Genomic DNA, 19,247 nt, shown 5'->3' with positions numbered 1-19,247 from the left:
AAGACTGATAAATAACCCAATTAGGATGGTACACACTCAGTAGAGCACAAGGACCAGAGCCCCACACACTTAGAGTTATCTAATATGTCATGTCATGTTGTGTCATGTCATGTCACGACATATTAGATGCCTATTTAATAGACTAATATTGATCATTTCAACCTTTCCCCCCTTTTACAGCAGTATAACCATATCCTCATTGGTGTGAGTATTCGTTTGTTGATGTTGTGGAAACAGGGCGAAACATTTTCCAGCTCCGTCCCCTGATCGCTGCTGCACAGACTGATTTTGGCACAAGATGGCAGCGTTCAAATTCAGGATATTTTGGCTTCATTTCTGGATAAATGGAAGGGAGATCAGCCATCTTTATGTAGGCTCCATGGCTTAGATCTACTTTATTTGGTGGGTACATGTAAAATAACTCCTTACAGAGAATATATCAGATCAACTTCAAGTATTTTGTTACGTTTTGATATTTCCCCATGAAAAGATCAATGGCCGGGACTTAAATATGATTTTTCCACCTTACCCCAAATTGTATGTTTTTGTGTAAAAGGATGTTGTTAGAGAATGATTAACGCTGCAGCTTAAATTTTTCATGAAAATATAAATAAATCAGTGGCAAGCTTTTCTTTTCTTCTCAATTTTATAATAAGTGTGCTTTCCAGGAGAACCTGATTTGTCATGAAACACTAGAGGATGTAATTGTTTTTGTGCTCACTTCAATCTGTTGTGCTGCTTTGATATTGCTTGAGAATTGTGATGTAAGTTCATGTTATTATTTCCATATTATTTTATTTAATGTAAATAAAAGGAAATAATATCTGCATCCAATGGTGAAACTTCAACAGTGTAATTTTCAAGAGACAGTCACATTAATGAACATATGCCAATTAAAACCAGAAACTAAACACACACACATGAATTTAGGGTTTATTATTGTAACCATAACAATAAGGTGGATCTCTCTTTATTTTGACCGTCAATTCAATCATAATTGTTCTTTTTATCACAGGCAATAGTTATAATAGTGCACTTTTATATTTAAATTATGATACAGACATTTCTTTTTTTTTAAACACCTTATTCTACTGACCCTTTATGGATGGAGAATAGTTTACAATCTTAGCCAGAGTTGGGCCAATGAGAGTGAAGGTGACGTGGTGAGGAAATAGATGAAACAGATGATCGTGAATCAATCATAAAGTGTGTGTGCAGACAGTGAGGCAAACGACTTGGTACAGTTTCTCTTATGATGATGGCTACACAACGGGGTAAAGAGCCGGACAGACAAAGGGAACGAGGCATAAAAGCAGGAGATGAGGCAATTTAGCAAGAGAAATTATGTACCTGTTAGGGTTTGGCAATGTTAATGAATTTAATATTCTTGGGTCAGTTAAAATCTTCTCGCCTACTCAGCGGCCACAAAGTTTCGCTCTCAGTCAGCCATCATCCACCCGTCTCACGCACACATTCCGGTTACCAGGGATAAGCGTGATGAAATGTGAGCTATAAACAAACAGACGATCCGTCGGCACTGCTATTGAAGTCGTGGAGGGAAATTCTCCAAAAAAGAATAAGGGTGAGAAATGAAACAGAGCAGGTTGGCTCTTGATATAGTTTTGTTGGCATAAAATCTACTTTGTAAACAAACACATGACACAAACATCCACATGATCACATAAATAAAAATCAATAAATAGATGGATCGATAAGTAGGCAAATATAAAAACAAAAACAAAAAGTTAGCATTAAAATGTAGCAGTGTGTATCTCTCTGAAAACGTTTTGCACTTTTGTTGCATATTGTGCTGTATGGAAGACTGGTGATGAACGTCGACTGGTCTGACAGAGTACTGGAGGAACACGTGATCGTCCGAGTTGCTACGTCTGTTTACCGAATGGTGCGAGTCTCGGTGGTGAGCGTGGGTGTGGCAATGGACTACTTGGCTCGTTGGTGAACACTGACGTGAGGAGCGTGGGGTTAGGAGGCTCTCTGCTTAATTCCTATTCTGAAGTCCCGTTCAACGAGGAATTGACGCTGAAAGCTTTTTATGATGTAAATGTCCGAGGATGAATTTCCTTTGTGAGTCCTTTTTTTCCTCTTTTCATTTCATATAGTTCAGTCAGTACGTGAATACTATGGCGATAGGAGACAAGCTCCACGAGAACGGTGGCCTTTGTTTGATCCACAGGTCAGGAATGCTCTTCTTCTCACTTCTCTCTGGGCACAAACCGCTGTGATGAGGTTCATGGAAATATTCACGCATAGTGTTTTTTTTTTTCTTTTTCATATAGTAATGTTCATATTTCTGTTCAAATCAAAAAATACTTTTCTTCAGAGCAACAGGAGACCAATGCCAAAAATCTTAGAAGCATTGTTTCATATTGTCTCCGAGCAAAAAATCATAATAATACAAAAGAATCGAAAACGTTAAACTTGAAACTAATTCCTGTCCGAGAAACAAATATGTCAGCTTCCCCCTTTTAACACTGCAGTGTTTTTAGTTACTGTCTGTACGGATATCACTGTGCTACTGACATCTTCCAAGAAACATGTAAACATAAATAAATAAAACTAAATAAAAAAATATCTTTTTTTCACATTCACTTACTTAGCTTACTTTGTTGGTTTTCTTTACCTCGGGAGAGGACACAGCAGGGATCCCAGCGTGTCGCTTCTTCTGAGAAAATCAGGACCTTTTAAACTCAGCTCGTTGCTGAAGTGGTAGCAGGCTGCTAACGTTTAGGGTTCCTCTGTTGAGGTTACATCTATATGTCTTTCAGTATGGACTGATAATTGCGTGTTGCTTGATAGTGATATGAGCGCACTGGTTAATTTGAATCTTGAGAACAAGACCGTTATTTCTTTTTGGTGTCAGAAACTGGATAACAATGATATGGTAGACTAGCCTATCTGATCAGGTCAGCATCCTTTAACTGGCTGATTTTGCTAACTGGCATGCACATTAGCAAAATTTCCTAGTTTGATCTGTGAAGCTGTATCTATGATGGATACCAAAATGCTCATTCACAAAGTTTAGTTTTTTTTCATTAAAGGGTCATTCCCTAACACCTCTTTCTCGTTTAAGGGAAGGAATCCTGATGATCCAAAAGGTCAAGAGAATGATGAGTTGGAGAAAAAAAAACACGACGGAGGGAAAAGGCTCAATCCTTGCTATGGTCAAGCACCTTCATTAACTTAGTCAAGGACGAAGAGGAGAAGCTCATGGCTTGCAGGGATACGTTGAGGTGGAGTTACACTGTCGTCTCTCGGGTGTAGGTTCAAGCATCCTGCTGCATGGTCTCACTTTCTATCCTACGGCTGGGACTGGGTTCCGTTGGAGGACAGCAGTCGGGTTCTCTCTTTCGCTGAGCCTCTGCGCTGCAGAACTCCCCCGCTGCCTCCGATGCCTCCTCCGTCTGTTCGGTCTCCCCACTCACACCTGTCGCCCCCACCCTCGGAGCGTCTCGAGTTTTGGCGGGTGGGGGTCCCGTGGGGCCGGCCGTTCTTCTCATCTGGGAAGGGATCAGGAGAGAAGGACAGGAAAGTCACTCTTGACGTAAAGGTGCTACTGAGCCTGAAAAATTGTGTCTGGCCTTTTTGCATCGGCTCCTTGTTGTTTGTCTATCTGTCTGTTAGTTAACAGTATAACACAAAATCTACTAAAAGTATTGTTTGAACAGAAAACATGTCGCCAGTATGTAGCCTGCCAGCACTAGATGATATTAAGCACATGGTAATGGTAATGAAAGCTGTATAATTACCAGCTGATTGAAACTAAACTTTAGCTTACACTCGTTGTTTTGGAAAGAGAATGCTGAAAACAACACCACCCTCCTTTGAAAATATTAAAGCAACTTTCAAGCACAAGAAAAGAATAATGATTACAATGTGGTTTAGAACATTAAACATTAAACTGAAGAGGCAAAACTGCCCCTGTGAAGGTGAACATTTAATTCACCGTGGCGTGTATGCAAGCCTGTGTAAGCAGCCTTACCAGATAGGCCTTGAGCCATGGGTTGATCATGGGAGCTTAGAAGCTGGGCTTGAATCGTTTCCACCACTCGTCTGAACCTGCGACTTGGACCTGGAGATGAAACAAGGCAAACACATCTAACAGTGGCGGTTTTTATTTCCTGTTTATCAGAATTCTAGATCAGAATTCGGTGATGCATTATTGTCAAAAAAAATTAACTCTTTGCCAGATAGTGTATTTTGCAAAATGTCAAACTTTAGCTCTACATAGGTTCAAGCAAAACTACAACCAAAATATGAACATTTATTAAATTGAAATGAATTCCTAATTGAAAGGGTTAAATGTTGACTGCACTTGCCTGATATGAGGGTGAACGTCACGCTGTAGATTCCTGTCTCCCTCCGGCCCTCCCTCTCGGTCCTCTCCCTGTCCCGCTCTCTCTCGCCCTCGGAGAAGGCAATGTCCACCTGGAACTTGACGGGCTTCTGGAAGACGGAGGGGCCGCCGGAGGACTTGTACTCGGCCCTGAAGCTGGTCTGGGAAAGGACGCTGTGACTGAGCGATGGGATCTGCGCGGCGGGGAGACAGAGAAGAAGCAGAGAGACCGACAGACTTACGAGGCGGGAGAGGTACGGGGGCAGACGTGAGTATAGGGAGACAAAGGGCGAGGGTGAGGAGAAGAGAGAAAGAGTGAGCCATTGGTGAAAGCAAAGTGATAATGTGCCACCAGTGAGCAAGACTGAAATAAAGAAGAAAACTGAAATCAAGAGAGAAATGAAAGAGCGAGTGTGAGCATGTTACAGTTAGAGTGAGAGCCATGCTATCTTACAAACAAGCTTTGACAGTGCGAGGTGTGAAAGACAAGCCACATCAGAAACTCACAGACAGGAAGGCGTGCACAATGTCGGCTTTGACAGAACTAAGAGGTTTGTCTCTGATGACCACGAAGATCTGCTCCTCTTTCTCTAAGCCGATGAAGTTTCCAAACCAGGACTTCTTAGCCAGCCTGGTAGGAAGAATAGAGAGTGTGAGCAAATACTATGACTCAAGGAAAATGTCCATGAGCAGAAGGGCTCGGCTGTATTTTGAGAAAAAAAGAACAACATCTTAGCAAGTAATGGATCTGAAGGACTGTGACTTACTCAGGGCTAGATTCTGGTGTTAGACTGGACATGTCTTCTGATGTAGGAACTGATGGAGACAAATCTGTATCAAAATTAAAGTTGCTCTAAATTTTAGGCCTTACGCTTGGTGCTCAAGGAAAACAACCATCAAGATATAATCCATTACTGTTATACAAGTATATACTGAAACAGAAAATTTGAGAAAAGTTAGCAGAGATTAAACATTTTGAAACTGATGTCATATAAAAGTCTACTGGTCCCATAGCTGTGCAGTGAAACCACATAAGTCCACTTACTGTTGTGGTAAACTCACCTTGCAGCTTGCGGCGATGGAAACGCGGCGAGCCCAGCAGGTTGTTTTTGAATGAATTGAGACGAGTCCTCCAGTGAGCAGAGCTGCTTGCCGCCATGCCGCTTCCCCCACCTGGACTGGAGGGCGGGGTCAGCGAGAGCGAGCCCACACCTCCCCCACCCTCCGCCCGCGAAGAGGAGGAGGACGAGGAGGAGGAGGGCGGGGTGGAGGAGGGGTGGTGAGGGTGGTGGACAGGGGTGCCCAGGGGTGTGGGCAGTGGAGAGCCTTGGGGGGTTACCTGCGGCACAGAGTGGGCAGAGTTTGGGTAGAAGCTCTTAGTCACTGACTTAAGGACAGAGGACGAGGGGAAGAAGAAACGGGGGATGGGTGACAGAAGCGGAGAGGGGGAGCGGGAGGATGGGTTGTGCAGAGGCAGGGATTTGATGGGCTGCAGGTGGGGTCGGTCGGCTGGTCCCTTGCTGGGCAGGGTCTGGGTCTTTGGGTTGGGGGGAGCTTTGGGCTTGTCGTGAGCCCGCGCTGAGCGAGGCGTGGTGGTGGTTCCCTGTTTGGTCTCCTTTGTGAGGAGGGTAGCGGTGGCGGAGGTGACGTCTGATTGGCTGAAAGTGAAGACGGGGCTCTGATAGGACTGGGGAGTGGGTTTGTGGGGTGGGTGGGGATTGGTGGGGAGGTGGGAGAGATGGAAAAGAAGAAAGAGAGGGGATGGAACATGGAGAAAGGATGGAAATGAATACCATGCTTCATGACAAAAAGAGTGCAACTTATGAGAAGTGAACGTGTCAAATGCAATTCTACCAGCCTTGAATATTAAAGCTTTTCTTTAGTCCTTAACCAGGGACTTCTATAGCTTATGTGAGTGAGGGTTTAGTGACAGGGTTAAAAATGTGGTGACTGAGAACAGTGGTAGTGAAAGTGTTACTGTACATGCTGATGTTTCAACGTCCATGGACCTTTTTAATTTAATACCATAAACCAAAAATCATAATCTCCAAGTTCATTTTCTGAAGGTGCCCGTTCATGCATGGTGAGAAACAGAAGTGACATGAAGACAGAAGAAAAATGCCACGCAAACCTCCTGCTGGTTGAGAGATTAAATCTGACGCGCTGGTGTCGTGATAAGGTGTAAAAATGACGGGGGGAGGGGGCTTGGAAAATTCACGTCTCAGGGGGTTTGGAGTGTGGCCAGAAGTTTTTATAAAGCAGAAGAGGCTGATGACGGCTACATTAATCATCACAGTACACTGATATTGATCGTTTACAATATAGTTTGTGAAGCATTCAAAAATACATGTCATAAGTCACACAATAGCTTATATATTTAAAAATCAATCAACAATGTTTAAAAAAAATTGTATTATCCCCATTAAGGATATTGGTCAAAATGTATTTGTCATAAACTGATACAACTGAATTATTAGCCATTCTTCTCAGTTTTCAGGGCTTATGCCACCAAACGATCTTCATAGTCCAAATGTGAACACACAATCAAAATGTTGGCTCTGCAGCACACAAGTTGAGGATTTCATCTTTAACTGTACAGCTACTATGTCACAGGAAAAGGTTAAACAACACAAATTAATTTTGGAAATTCCACATTTTATCATGCTTGTATTGTGTTGATTAAAGCGAAGCGATGTGAGCTTTCAGTAAAAGTCGGCCAACAGGCCCTTACCCGGGGACTGCTGAGGGGGCTGGAGGAGAGACCAGTGGAGGCTCCGCTCACCGAGCGAGACCTGACAAAGAGACCGGACGTCAAACGATCTTCATACCAGTTATTATCTCAAATGAGACTGAATGGATTTTAGTGGGTTGTGTGTACTGTGGATGTGTGAGCATAATGTACTGCACCTCTGACTGTGTGCAGCTGTATCCAGGGCCCTGCGAGGCGGGGTGGGAGACCCCTGTTCTGTAACACTCAGCACTTCAAGACTTTTCCTCTCGGGGCGACAGCGGCCGTGGCGCGTCAGCATGGGAGAGTCAACACGCTTACGAGGAGGGTCTGCTGAAGAGCATCACCATAAAATTGTAACAAAATTCATCAAAAATAAATCAATGTTAGCAATTAGTTAGAGCGTTCGTCCTCTAACCAGAAGGTTGGCGGCCCCTAATCTGCATGCCTAATGTCCTTTGGCAAGATACTGATGCCCGAATTGCACATAAATGCACTGGATGAACGTGTGTGTGAATTTAAAACTGTACTGTAAAGTGCTTTGAGCCGTCATCAGGACAAGAGAAGCGCTTTATTAATGCAGACCATTTACCAGTCTCCCTTTACCACTGCAGAGGTATTAAAAAATTAAGAAACCCATTTCTAATGAGCCCTATTCCTCCCTGGTAGTAAGAGCTGTTGCTACATCTTCCCCATCCTGCTCGCTGTTGACACTTTCGGTCACTGTGCATTTATTTTCTCTCTTGCAGTTGTGAAAAGTCTGATCATGTTGAAAGTGATTTTTCCACGGGCTTTTCACTCGCTGTGCACTCTGTGACTGTGATGAAGTTATCTTCTTCTGCGCTGGTGGAATGTTTCGATTAACCCTGTTCTATCTCATGGTTTGAACGATGCAAAAGACAACAGACTTATTGTTACTAATTTTAAACAAAGTTCCATTTAACTTTACTTCCACAGTCAAGACTAAAGAGGCCTCTAGCATATAAAGCCAACAAGAGACTGGTTACTGAATCTCTAGCTAATGGCTACCAGTGCAAAAATATTTATAAATACATAACATTTGAATTGTCAAATGATTGAAAATGTACTGGTAGAGGTATTGAGTACCCGAGTATAGCACCAGCCTCCCAGTGTGGTGCCCTTGCTTCTCTGAGCAGCTCCCTGCCTCCAGTGGATCCCTCCTGCCCCCTAAAGACTGACCTACGTCATTGCGCGGAGGCAAGTCCTCGTCCTCATAGCTGGGGTAACGCTCTTTCCTGTCCAGCAGTAGGTAATAGATCATCTTCTCCTGATTCTCTCTGAGGGAAGAGACAAAACAAAGAAAGACGAGTAACAAATCATTGTATATTCTAAAGCCCTCAATATCACTTCCCTGGAATCAACCTGACTTTTGTTTAACGTTAAAGCTGAAAGGAAGAATGTGAAAATAAAATTAGCTTGATATATGTGAGGATAGATTTCTGGGCAGAATATTGCCAGATCCTTATCCTCTCGAGGATCTAGTTCCTAAATTTAGACACAACTTTTGGTCTATCCACCAAATCAGATGCCGGGACTCACTAAGAACATTTTAGGGAGTTAGTTTTATCCTACTCAATGTTAGTAGAGTAAAAATAACTCCTTGAATTAAATTTTGTTATTATTGAGAGGTGATTGTATTGTTATATATACATTTCATACAATTACAGTTTCATATTAAAAAATATCATAATCTCAACCAAATCTAGGGGGTGTTGCGGGTTTATTGCACTATGTTGCATAAGTGTTTAGATTATTCTAGTCACTCCGAAGCCCAGTCATGGTTGGAGCTGAAAAAGAAAAAAAAATCTCTTACTCTTCACATTGCAAGTCACGTGTGAGCTTGACTCTGTCTCGGAAACAGCCCAGCGAGTGCATGCTGTCCAACACATCTGGGTCCAGCTCAGTCAGGGACAAGATTCGGCTCACACACACTCGCCTGGGAGGAGGCTGCTCAGGACACGGCTCGTTTCGACCACCCCTGGGAGCCACACACAAACACGCATGAACACACACAAGTAACACGTGATGAAACACAATGAATGACACAGATATAATGTGTAAGCTTAGATATGATGCAACATCCCTTTACGTGAGTGTTTCTTTAAACGGCAACATGAGTAAAGATGAACGTATACTCACTGATACCAGGCGTGTTTCTGGATGGCCTCGAGCTGTAAGGGGTGACATGGCAGATGGGGCCGTTAGTTTCTACCAAGCCAGATGATCACAGAAAGCCTGATGTTGTGTAAACAGTTTTCTCCAGACTTTTACGGACATAAAAGTTGGTTCATCCGTTCCAGATATTGTATATTTAAAAATCACAAGTTTGTTATTTTCAAGCATGTAAAATAAGGTATCATTTTATTTGATGGAGTAAAAACAACAACTCTTTATTCAAAAAGATAAAAAATCTAATAAAAAATGCAACAAAAAAACACATGACCTGATGTAAATGCAACTTTGTCAAATAAGATTATTATTAGGGAATAAAATAATTAATAATAATGACAGCAGTCCAATGAAATTGCTCTCTTCAGTTGCAGCATAGAAAAAGAGAAGTGCAAGTTATCCCAGTTAGGACAATATAATATAGGTGCCAATCTGATTTAAGACTTTACATTACAATCTTTATATGAGACTCGTATTAAGGTTAAGGTGCTTTCTGCATACAAGCTCAGTCGCGTACCGTGAGCCTCTTTTCAGGGTTGACCTCGATCATACCCTTGAGCAGAGACTGGCAGTCCGGGGGGATGAAGTGGGGCATGTGGAACACCCCACTCTTCACCTTCTCTAGGAGCTGACGTAAGTTGTCATGGTCAAAAGGCAGGGCGCCCTTCAGGAGAAAGGGAGAGAGGGGAAGATTTGAAAAGAAGCTGATGGAGGGAAGTAGGTTGAAAAGCGCAAACACAAAAGGGCGTATTTTACAAATGGGACCAAACTGCGTTGTGAAAACAGGAGTAGAAGACGTACCACCAGTAGAGCAAACAGGATGACCCCACAGCTCCACACATCTGCTCTCCGCCCATCATATTTCTCCCCCTGCCGAACACAGAAACCAGTTAAACTTATGAACCACTGACAATGTGCAAACACAGATGAACATTTATCATTTCAATTCAATGAGATAGTTTAATCTAATTCAGGGCTTATAAGAGACTATCAAAAGAAAACACGGTAATCCATTTTAATCCAGCACTTAGTCCAAAACACTGTAACCATCTATTCATTGATAGAACTGGTTAATAACTTTGTATGCTGATACCCCCTAATTAAAAATAAGCCTTCTTAGTGACACACATGCCAGATTCTATGTTTCTATTAAGACTTTTTGAATTAATCTTCCTGATTTCCAAACAATATGCGATAGTTGTGCAGCTTTGTCACTTTGTATTACCCTCTAAATTAATAATTTATGATAACATTTTATAATTTTTTTATTGCGAGACAATATTTGAGTAGGACACTGTGCAAATCTTACCCGTATCACTTCAGGGCACGCATAATGTGGTGATCTGAAATGACAAAAGAAAAGTGTTAGAAGCTGATACGATATTACTACACTTAGAACTCTGAAGCAGTATAAATATAAAAAGCAATGTGTGTGTGTGTGTGGATTTCTAAATTTCCATGCTATGAAATCTAATGATAAATATAATGTTAAATAATTCAAGTTATCTACTGAGCAAAGTTGAAAAGGGACTCACAGGAGATGTTGGGGTAAAATCATGGACTATAAATTGGCAATATACATTTTTTTAAATGTGTAATTCAATTATGGATTTTAATAGAATGATTATAGTGAAGGATTTCTGGAGTAGTTTAATTTGATAAGAATATAGGCAGGCATTTTAAGTGTGTACTGTACACATTATTTATGAGTACACACACAAAGAGTTGGTACTCACCCACAGCTAGTCTCCAACAGACTGTCTCCCACCTGGAGGGAGGCCATGCCAAAGTCAGCGATTCGGATGTTGTTCTTCTCGTCCAGGAGCAAGTTCTCAGGCTTCAGGTCTCTGTGACTGTACAAACACACACACGCACACAAAAACAGAAAATATTCGTCACAGCTGAAGTATGACTATGTGGGTTTGAAAAAGGCTTTAATTTTGGTTCATGTTACAGAATCCCATTTTTCCATTCTTTGATGATACACTATCACAAAAAGTCAAATTATCAAAAAAGGACATTAAGAGTACTATTTGAAAACATCAATTCTATATTAAAAGGGAATGGTCTATTTAAGATGCAAGAAAACAGCAGGAACTTTTGACTTATTTTGACAGGATTCTTTGAAGCTCTGTAAATTGGCAGAGGAACCAAAACTATCACCCTCCTCATGACCCCAGATTCCAATTTTAGAACAGCTGCTTTGTGATAAAAACCAACCAGATGGAATGACTGTGGCAGAAATCCAAGGCAGAGATGATCTGCCTGAAGAACTTCCTGGCCTCTTTCGGAGTCAGCCGTCCTTTCTTCACCAGGTAGTCGAACAGCTCTCCTCCAGACACATGCTCCAGCACCAGGTACCTGATGACCATGTAAATACATTCAGAAAAACAAAAACTCCAACATCTGTCAATTCATGATTCTTCAATCTGGATATTGAGTTTAAAATGGATCTTTTTTAGAATTTACTCATTATCAGCTAGTTTCTACTCCAGCAACGGTTTCATAACAGTGACAAATGTTTTTTTTCCCCTTCTAGATAGATCAAAAAACCTCTAGAGAAAAATTATGGTGATGCAGATTTATATAGTTGTTAAAGTAATATTCAAACCAATCCCACATCAAAGTTCAGTATTCAGCAAGAAAGGAAAGGCATGCAGACTGCAGTGACCCCGATTCAGAGGCTCGGTCGAAAAGCAGACAGAACTCACAGGTATTTGTTATTCTCGTAAACATCATGCAGCTTCAACACATGCGGATGCTCAATCAGTTTCAGAATGGCAATCTCCCTTTCAACCTGGTTAGAGGGAAGAGACAGATTGGAAGAAAAAAGAGAGAGGGGAGAGAGAGAGACAGAGATGAAGATACGGAAGCAGAGCACACAGGACGCTCAGTGTTGGTGTTGAAGCGACAGAAGTGAGGGCGAATTTACACAGGTTAAATATAGGAAATAGGGGAAAGAAGCAGCAGTTTACGAACAGCACGACACATCTTAGCTGTACACTAAAAATCAGCAGGTTATTTACCTCCGCCAAGGTTTCCAACCCCGTCCGTAAATAAGATTGCGCAAAAAAAACGACTTGACAGATTACCACGAAGCTCGGATCAGGGCGTGCTGGATTGGATCCAGGGGTATTGTATCACTTACTTTAGGATTGAGACGCCTTTTGACATTCTATCCTATTTCCCAGGGAACATTAAGGCGACTGATATCTGTAAGTGTGTGCAATTTGGCGGGGCTTGATTGAAATGAAGGCGACTGCTGGGCCTCGGCGGAGGTATGGGCTTCTACCAAGTGGCATCCTAGTTTTCAGTGTGGGGTGCACAACCTGGACCGGGGTTCATACTGTACCTTCATCAAGACCGACTCCGACAGCTTCTCCCTGTTGACTATTTTGATCGCGACCTTTTGACCCGTAATACAGTGGACCCCGAGCTTGACCAGTCCTGAAACGCACAACAAGAAAGGGTTGATGAGGCCATTTCGAGACGGGCAGAAAGATCACAAATCCAAAAATGGTGTCTTTGAATCCAGAAACAGTCGTACTCACCTGTCTGTCCCTTCCCCAGCGTTTTCTCCAGTCTGTAGGGCCCAACATATTGAGCTGACTGACCGAGAGACAGTTCCTTACTCATACTGCTCTCACTGGAGGCGAACGACAGCGATTATTTGCGGGTTCACCCTCGATACGCACCGCACAGCTTACACAGAAGTTGTCGCGGGATACAAGATGGTGCTCAACTTAGAAACGAGCCCCCTGGTCGCGGTGAGACCCCTCGGGAGGGACCGGTGCTGAATTACAACGTGTGGATGAGAAATGAGCATCCTTCAGCTAATAAACAAGCTACTTATCTTTAGCCTCTGGCTCGCTAAAGCAGAGGTGAGGCTGAGTGGCGAGGCTGTTTTGACGCGTTAAACACCAACCGCTAGCCTAAAGATAAACATGACAGCCGATGAGTTGGACTTCTGTACATTAGCTTACCTGTATAGCTCGCTAACTATATATAAAGACGATATAACATCGGAACAAGCGGGTTTTTTCTCCCCCGTGTGATTAATGTCATTTGGTGGTTGAGTCTAGCAACGAAACGTCAAAAAACACGCAGAGTGGATGATAAACACGGGGAATGGCGTGGATTCGATATCCTCCCTCTCTATCGTGTCAGGCCTATTTCACAGGTGCAACAACAACATGCTATGTGTTCGAGCCCTGGCCGCCGCTCTCCCACACAGCGGCGGAGCTAGCTCGGAGTTAGCCGCCGACGGACGGACGGCCGCCGGTCAGAAGAGCCGACGCCTCCCGAAGTTTCCGGGCGTCGCCAAACGGTTGGATTCGTCGGCCGGCCGCCGCGCTCCCGCAATAATCCGTGGTGAACCGCGCAGCCCCCGCACAACAACCATCTTCTTAGCGTGGTGTCCTCTCTCTATATTTCTCTCTCTCTCTCTCTCTGGCTCTCCTCCCTCCTCGTCGCTACATCCCTGCGAGATCACAGCATCTTCTCCTCTGGCGTGTCCTCCTCCCTCCTCCTCCCTCCTCCTCCTCCTCACCGGCGGATACACAGGTGGAAAAAAAACGAACACGGATCCGCAGATCGGGGCCGTAATGGAGGCCCGTGTCCCCCTCCTCACTTCTGATTACGGTTCACGCAGGGTAAGATAGGCCCCCCGCCCGTGTCAGACCCGCTTCGCCTTTCCTTGCCGTAAATCGTTATTTTCTCTCTCCTCTTCCTTCCTTCCTCCCTTCGTCTCGCTCGCATCAGCATCCGGGTCCCACCTCCTCTCCATCCTCTCTCCTCCTCCTCCTCCCGATCATCTTCCTCTTAAATACGCGTATCTCCGCATTCAGCACCTCGGCTGTGGGCCCCCGGGGGCCACTGCGGACCCCTCCCTCACCATTCTTATGAAACATGGCCCAAGGGGCAAGCGGATGGGCCGCCGCCTCGTTGGGGTGTGGTGATGCTAGGGGTGCTCGGGCCTCTCCTCGGCCTCTCACGATCACCAGAGTCTTGGAGGTTTTATTTTTCAATTGACATTAGGAATAAAAGCTGAACTGTGGCATAAATTCAAATGAGCACCACAGATAATTTAAATTCAAAATTTCCCTCGGGATCAATAAAGTATCTATCTATCTATCTATCTATCTATCTATCTATCTATCTATCTATCTATCTATCTATCTATCTATCTATCTATCTATCTATCTATCTATCTATCTATCTATCTATCTATCTATCTATCTATCTATCTATCTATCTATCTATCTATCTATCCATCCATCCATCCATATTTATCTATCTATCTATCTATCTATCTATCTATCTATCTATCTATCTATCTATCTATCTATCTATCTATCTATCTATCTATCTGTCTATCTAATCTAACAAAGTTACAGAATAAGCTACTCAGTCATGTAATTTATACCTCAACCTGGTGTAGGCTATTATTAAAACATCGCTCTTTGTATTTATAATAATGAAATGTAATGTTCATTTAAAAACTAAAATAAATTATTTGTATTTAATAGTTTCTTTTTGTCTTTAAATTGCCAACTTTAGGGGTTCAATATCTTACCAAGGACATTTCAGCATCCAGATGGGGAAGACTGGGGATTTAACCAGCAACCTTTTGGTTGGGGAACGGCCACTCTATCCCCTAGCCAACATTCTAATACTCTGGTGGTGGAGGTTGTGGCTTAATGTTATAAATATTGTCTTTGAATGTTAAAATTGATAGATGTGTGTTGACGTTTTTAAAAGGCACTGATGATAATTATTATAAAACCTCTTCTCAGTTAAATCAAATGCTGATAATACTTGAGCCTTGAGCCTTGAGCCTGAGAGTGAAATGCTCCTTCCTAATACCCACATGACGGTGAGATTCAGAGCTGGTATTATTTATTTTTAAATTTGATTTAATTTTGTTTATATATATATTTTTTTACAATTTGTTCTGTTTGCCCACAAAAGTATGTAATCATATGATGTAACGATACCATTTAAAGATTTCTGTAAACATGTGGGAGTAGAAGAACAAAAGGAAACCTGGGAGCAGTGAGATTAAATAATTAACTTGTTTTTACACAATGCAACAGCTCATTAGCTCAAGTTATTATTATGACTGTGCAGAAATCATTTTTTGAGTCATCGTCTCAGTTTTGAGCAGATTCATCTTCGAAAATGCACAATGTATGATGAGATTTCCATATCTTTTGTATTTTATGGGAAGTAACTTTAAACACATTAATAAAATACATATATAGGCCTCTTGGAAATAGAGTGGAGTAGTATTCACAAAATGAAAATGATCAAGCCCAGTACAGGTATCTCCAAAATGGTATTTTAGGGCAGTACTTGAGTAAATGCTCAGTTACTTTCAACTTCTAATGGATCTATATTCAGACTGTATTTATATTGAGCTTTAAGTCACAGCCTCCTATTCATGCAACTGTTTCATCATATGTCAGCAAAAGAGAAACCGTAGATTGAACCACAGACCCTCTGATTAGTGGACGTCCAGCTCTACCTCTTGGGCCACAGGCGCCCAGAGACCCATTTTTGTGTGATCATTTCATATTTGCCAATAACCACAGAGGTCATGTCACAACAAGAGAAGCAAAGTTGTAAATAATAGAATCAATTGGGGCTGAATTCCATTTAGCTGCCTATGGTATAGCCCATACAAATCCCTCTCATCATTGTAGGCCATGCAGACATTTTAACCCACAATAGAGTAGAGTTCATTAAAGACACAGCACACCTCCTGATCTGCGAGGAGAGACTGCAAAGGGTTGGGTGCTATTTCAAATGAATAACACCGGGATGACAGTTATATATTAAAAAAAGAGTAAGTAGGACATTTTAATGAATCATCTGTAAAGTGCCTGGAAAAATCTCTAAAATCTCAATTTGAAATGTGTGTGGGTGGATAATTCCCCAAAGCCCATCGTCATCTGCGCCTGGCTGCTTGATTTGCACGCAGCCAGAAGGATTTGTCTCCAGCCGTGGAGCAGAAATAGAACAAAAATTCTCTGGTTTGATTCCGATGGTCTTTTTGAGAACTACATTTCTCAGTGCAAGTGGCCTTCATCAGTGGCGTGAACGTGTTTGCCTTGCAGGAGAAAATGAGAAAGAAGCATTTGCAGGTACATTTTTACCAATAGTAGCATTTTAGGCCTTCCCAAAAAAACGAAAATAGGTTTTGAGGACAGACAAAGGATTCCTAAACTCTGTCTTCACATCCTGGTCCTGAATCTCTCCCTCCATCAGTCTGCACTCCAGAAATACACAAGATGTGTTAACACCTGCCCCACCCATCTATACTGATATACACTGACTACTAACAGGAGGCTCCAGAAAATAAAACGTATTTTCCTGGTCTTTCCTGCGGTCTAATCTCTGTGCATTCCCACATTCGTTGCCAGAGCTCAGACTGGGATATTGACATTAGACTGCTCGGGGCAGGTACTAATGTGAGGATTAAGCAGAGATTAACAAGATCTTCTTAATTCCATTAAGAGCAACTACTCCAGAAGAAGCCTACGTTCAGCGGATGGAGGGTTTCCAACAAGTAGTACTTCTAACAAATAAAAAGAAACTCCTGAACAATTAAAAACAAAGCAAAGACATATACTATGTGTTATAACATTTATATTGTGTGTTTTTGTGCATTAAGAATTACAGTGCATTAATAATCAATATCAAAGCACTGTCCATAACAGGGTGATAACATTTATGAAAGGAACATTCACATTCACAGGAGCATATATTTGAATTCCAGTATCATCATCGACCTCTTTCCCAGTTTTTCACATGATTGGGTCCAATACAGTAAACAGGGAAGTGTTGAGAAAGTGAAGGACTCTGAAGCTGTGATTGGAAAAGACATAAAATTTAAAAATGAATGAGATGACACTGATTTAGGCAGAACATTTGACAGAATTATGTGATTCAAATCATGCAAATACAATATGATACATAGAAAGCACAGTGGTGTTAATGGTATATTTATGTTATACAAATATAAGGAAGCAGTGACACAGCTATGACTTCAAAAACAAGGCATGTACACACAGTAGGATTTTTAACCAAATTGAATGAGTTTGGCAATGTGTTTGTTTATTTGTGTATCAGTGGTTGTCAGATTAGAACCACAGCTTACTGTTTTGTGGCTTTGAGGGATTGTTGATATTCTGCTTTTCAAGATTATTTGTGTAAGAACACGAAGCAAATTATGCTTCGTAGCTGCTTTTTACTGAGGAAAAATAAAATAAAAGTGAGTTGTCATTTTTGTGAACTTACCTTTTATTAATACGCATTTCCTCATTTATTATGACCCCTCCGACAGGGTCTTTATACAAGCCTGGAAGGCATCAATCAGATCTTTGCAGTCTTCCACTCCCCTCTCTCTGACACTGAAACAAAACAACAATATTTGTGAAAAAGAAAAACACTCTTATCCTCTTTGGTAAAATACATACAGACTTTAGACGTTACATCACCTTTTCTACATAAATTACAACTCTAAATTTAGTCTGCATGTGCTCCAGAGGGATTATTACAGTGTAGCCTGATTGCAGTGTATTGCAATCAGGCAAATCTCCATAGCAGCTTTTATCTGCATTCTGTGAAGAACACGAGTTAGTAATCTGTGCAGCGGCTTCATCAGCTCTAATCGCCGCTGCACGTGGACACACACACCAAATATCTGTCACTTCCTGTGTGCACGTAACACGAACCAGCAGCCGGTAATGTACCATTCCTCTCCAATAGGTCACATATGTACAATACTATTTTTAAACCTCAGGTCTATTTATGCTCCTCAACACAGAGGGGCCCTGTCGTAACACTTCATCTCAGAGTGGATTTACTTAAAGTTGTGGGGAAATGTATTCCACATTAATTAAGAGGTAATGATCTCCTCTACAGGCGCTTTAACAAGATGAGCCCAGATAAGGAGTTAATATGAAAACATAGAGCTCAGTAAGTGATGAGTGAGAGCGGCCAAAGGGATGTAATGGAAAGTGACGATTACTCAACTGGAACCCAAACACAGTTAATGAATAGTCCTCGAGGGCGCAAACCTCTACACAGACACTCTGTACAAGCACTTACACTCACTTAAGACTTTCACAATGGCTAGTAATGAGATTTATCATTTATTTTATAATTATGAGTGTAATTTTACAAATAGCCCTTTCAGCGTCAGCAGTTGCGCATAAGTCCCGTCAGAACTCACCATTTGTCAACGTCCTCCTTGATAACCTGACATGATGCTGGCGCGCCCTCGCTGCAGTCCGGCATGTCTGACAGAGGAGAGCTGGGGCTCTGTGGAGGTATGTTGCTGCGAGAGCTGCAGTCAAGAATGGTCACTGACTGGCTACAGAGATGGAGAGATAAAGACAGGCCAGGGAGGGAGGGAGGAAGCACAACAGGGACGGTGTCATATATGAGAGGCTCCAGAGGGGAAGAGGTCAAGGAAGCTGAGAAAGGGAAAAATATTATATGCAAGAGATTACTCAGGAACGCATGTTTACTTTTAAATGCAATACGGTTTAAGAGAGTTCTTCCATCTTTTCCTCTTTATTCTAATATCCTGTCCTATTTATGTTCATCAAACTGAATATTCTCAAATTCCTTCCTTTTGTTTTATTGTCCTTTTAATGAATATGCAGATGGAGGATCCTTTTGAGTCAATCATTATGCATCACAAAGGCCTCATGGTGCATCTAAAATGCTCACTACAGGGGAGCTGGCAGAGGTGCTTTTTCCCTGAAAAGAGACTGGGGAGCCTGACTTTTTTTGCTTTATTCTGCTTTGTCGGCTTAAGAGGTTGAGCTCAGAGTTGTGGCATTTGTTTAAAAAATAACCCCCTTGAATTAGCATCAAGCACGGCGCTGGAAATGATGCAACTAATATTCTGGAAACGATCCAGAATTCGGAGGCTTTTAAAGATTAAAGCAGACAGGGGTTAGC

General features: G+C 42.1%; 1 protein-coding gene and 1 long non-coding RNA gene across 2 annotated transcripts; both read right to left on the bottom strand.

The window, feature by feature from the left end:
- Window positions 1-917: 917 nt before the first annotated feature.
- Window positions 918-13,494, bottom strand: LOC128427349 (serine/threonine-protein kinase BRSK2). The gene is made up of 19 exons (XM_053414447.1): window positions 12,824-13,494; window positions 12,625-12,719; window positions 11,984-12,069; window positions 11,493-11,633; window positions 11,009-11,125; window positions 10,582-10,615; window positions 10,074-10,142; window positions 9,790-9,936; window positions 9,243-9,274; window positions 8,917-9,081; window positions 8,283-8,380; window positions 7,262-7,415; window positions 7,086-7,146; window positions 5,417-6,032; window positions 5,122-5,170; window positions 4,862-4,985; window positions 4,338-4,548; window positions 4,001-4,090; window positions 918-3,518 (listed from the first exon to the last, which is right to left on the bottom strand). Exons 1-19 carry the CDS (start codon window positions 12,906-12,908, stop codon window positions 3,319-3,321), a joined length of 2,574 nt encoding a protein of 857 aa, XP_053270422.1. The 5' UTR covers window positions 12,909-13,494; the 3' UTR covers window positions 918-3,318.
- Window positions 13,495-16,990: 3,496 nt separating this feature from the next.
- Window positions 16,991-18,635, bottom strand: LOC128426280 (uncharacterized). Its single transcript, XR_008333250.1, has 3 exons — window positions 18,511-18,635; window positions 17,574-17,686; window positions 16,991-17,141 (listed from the first exon to the last, which is right to left on the bottom strand). It is a non-coding gene; the product is annotated as an uncharacterized LOC128426280 (long non-coding RNA).
- Window positions 18,636-19,247: the final 612 nt, after the last annotated feature.

Source organism: Pleuronectes platessa, chromosome 21 (genome assembly GCF_947347685.1).
Source record: "Pleuronectes platessa chromosome 21, fPlePla1.1, whole genome shotgun sequence".
Taxonomy (NCBI): domain Eukaryota; kingdom Metazoa; phylum Chordata; class Actinopteri; order Pleuronectiformes; family Pleuronectidae; genus Pleuronectes; species Pleuronectes platessa.
The sequence above is the reverse complement of the archived record's forward strand: the minus strand, read 5'-3'. Positions and strand labels throughout refer to the sequence as shown.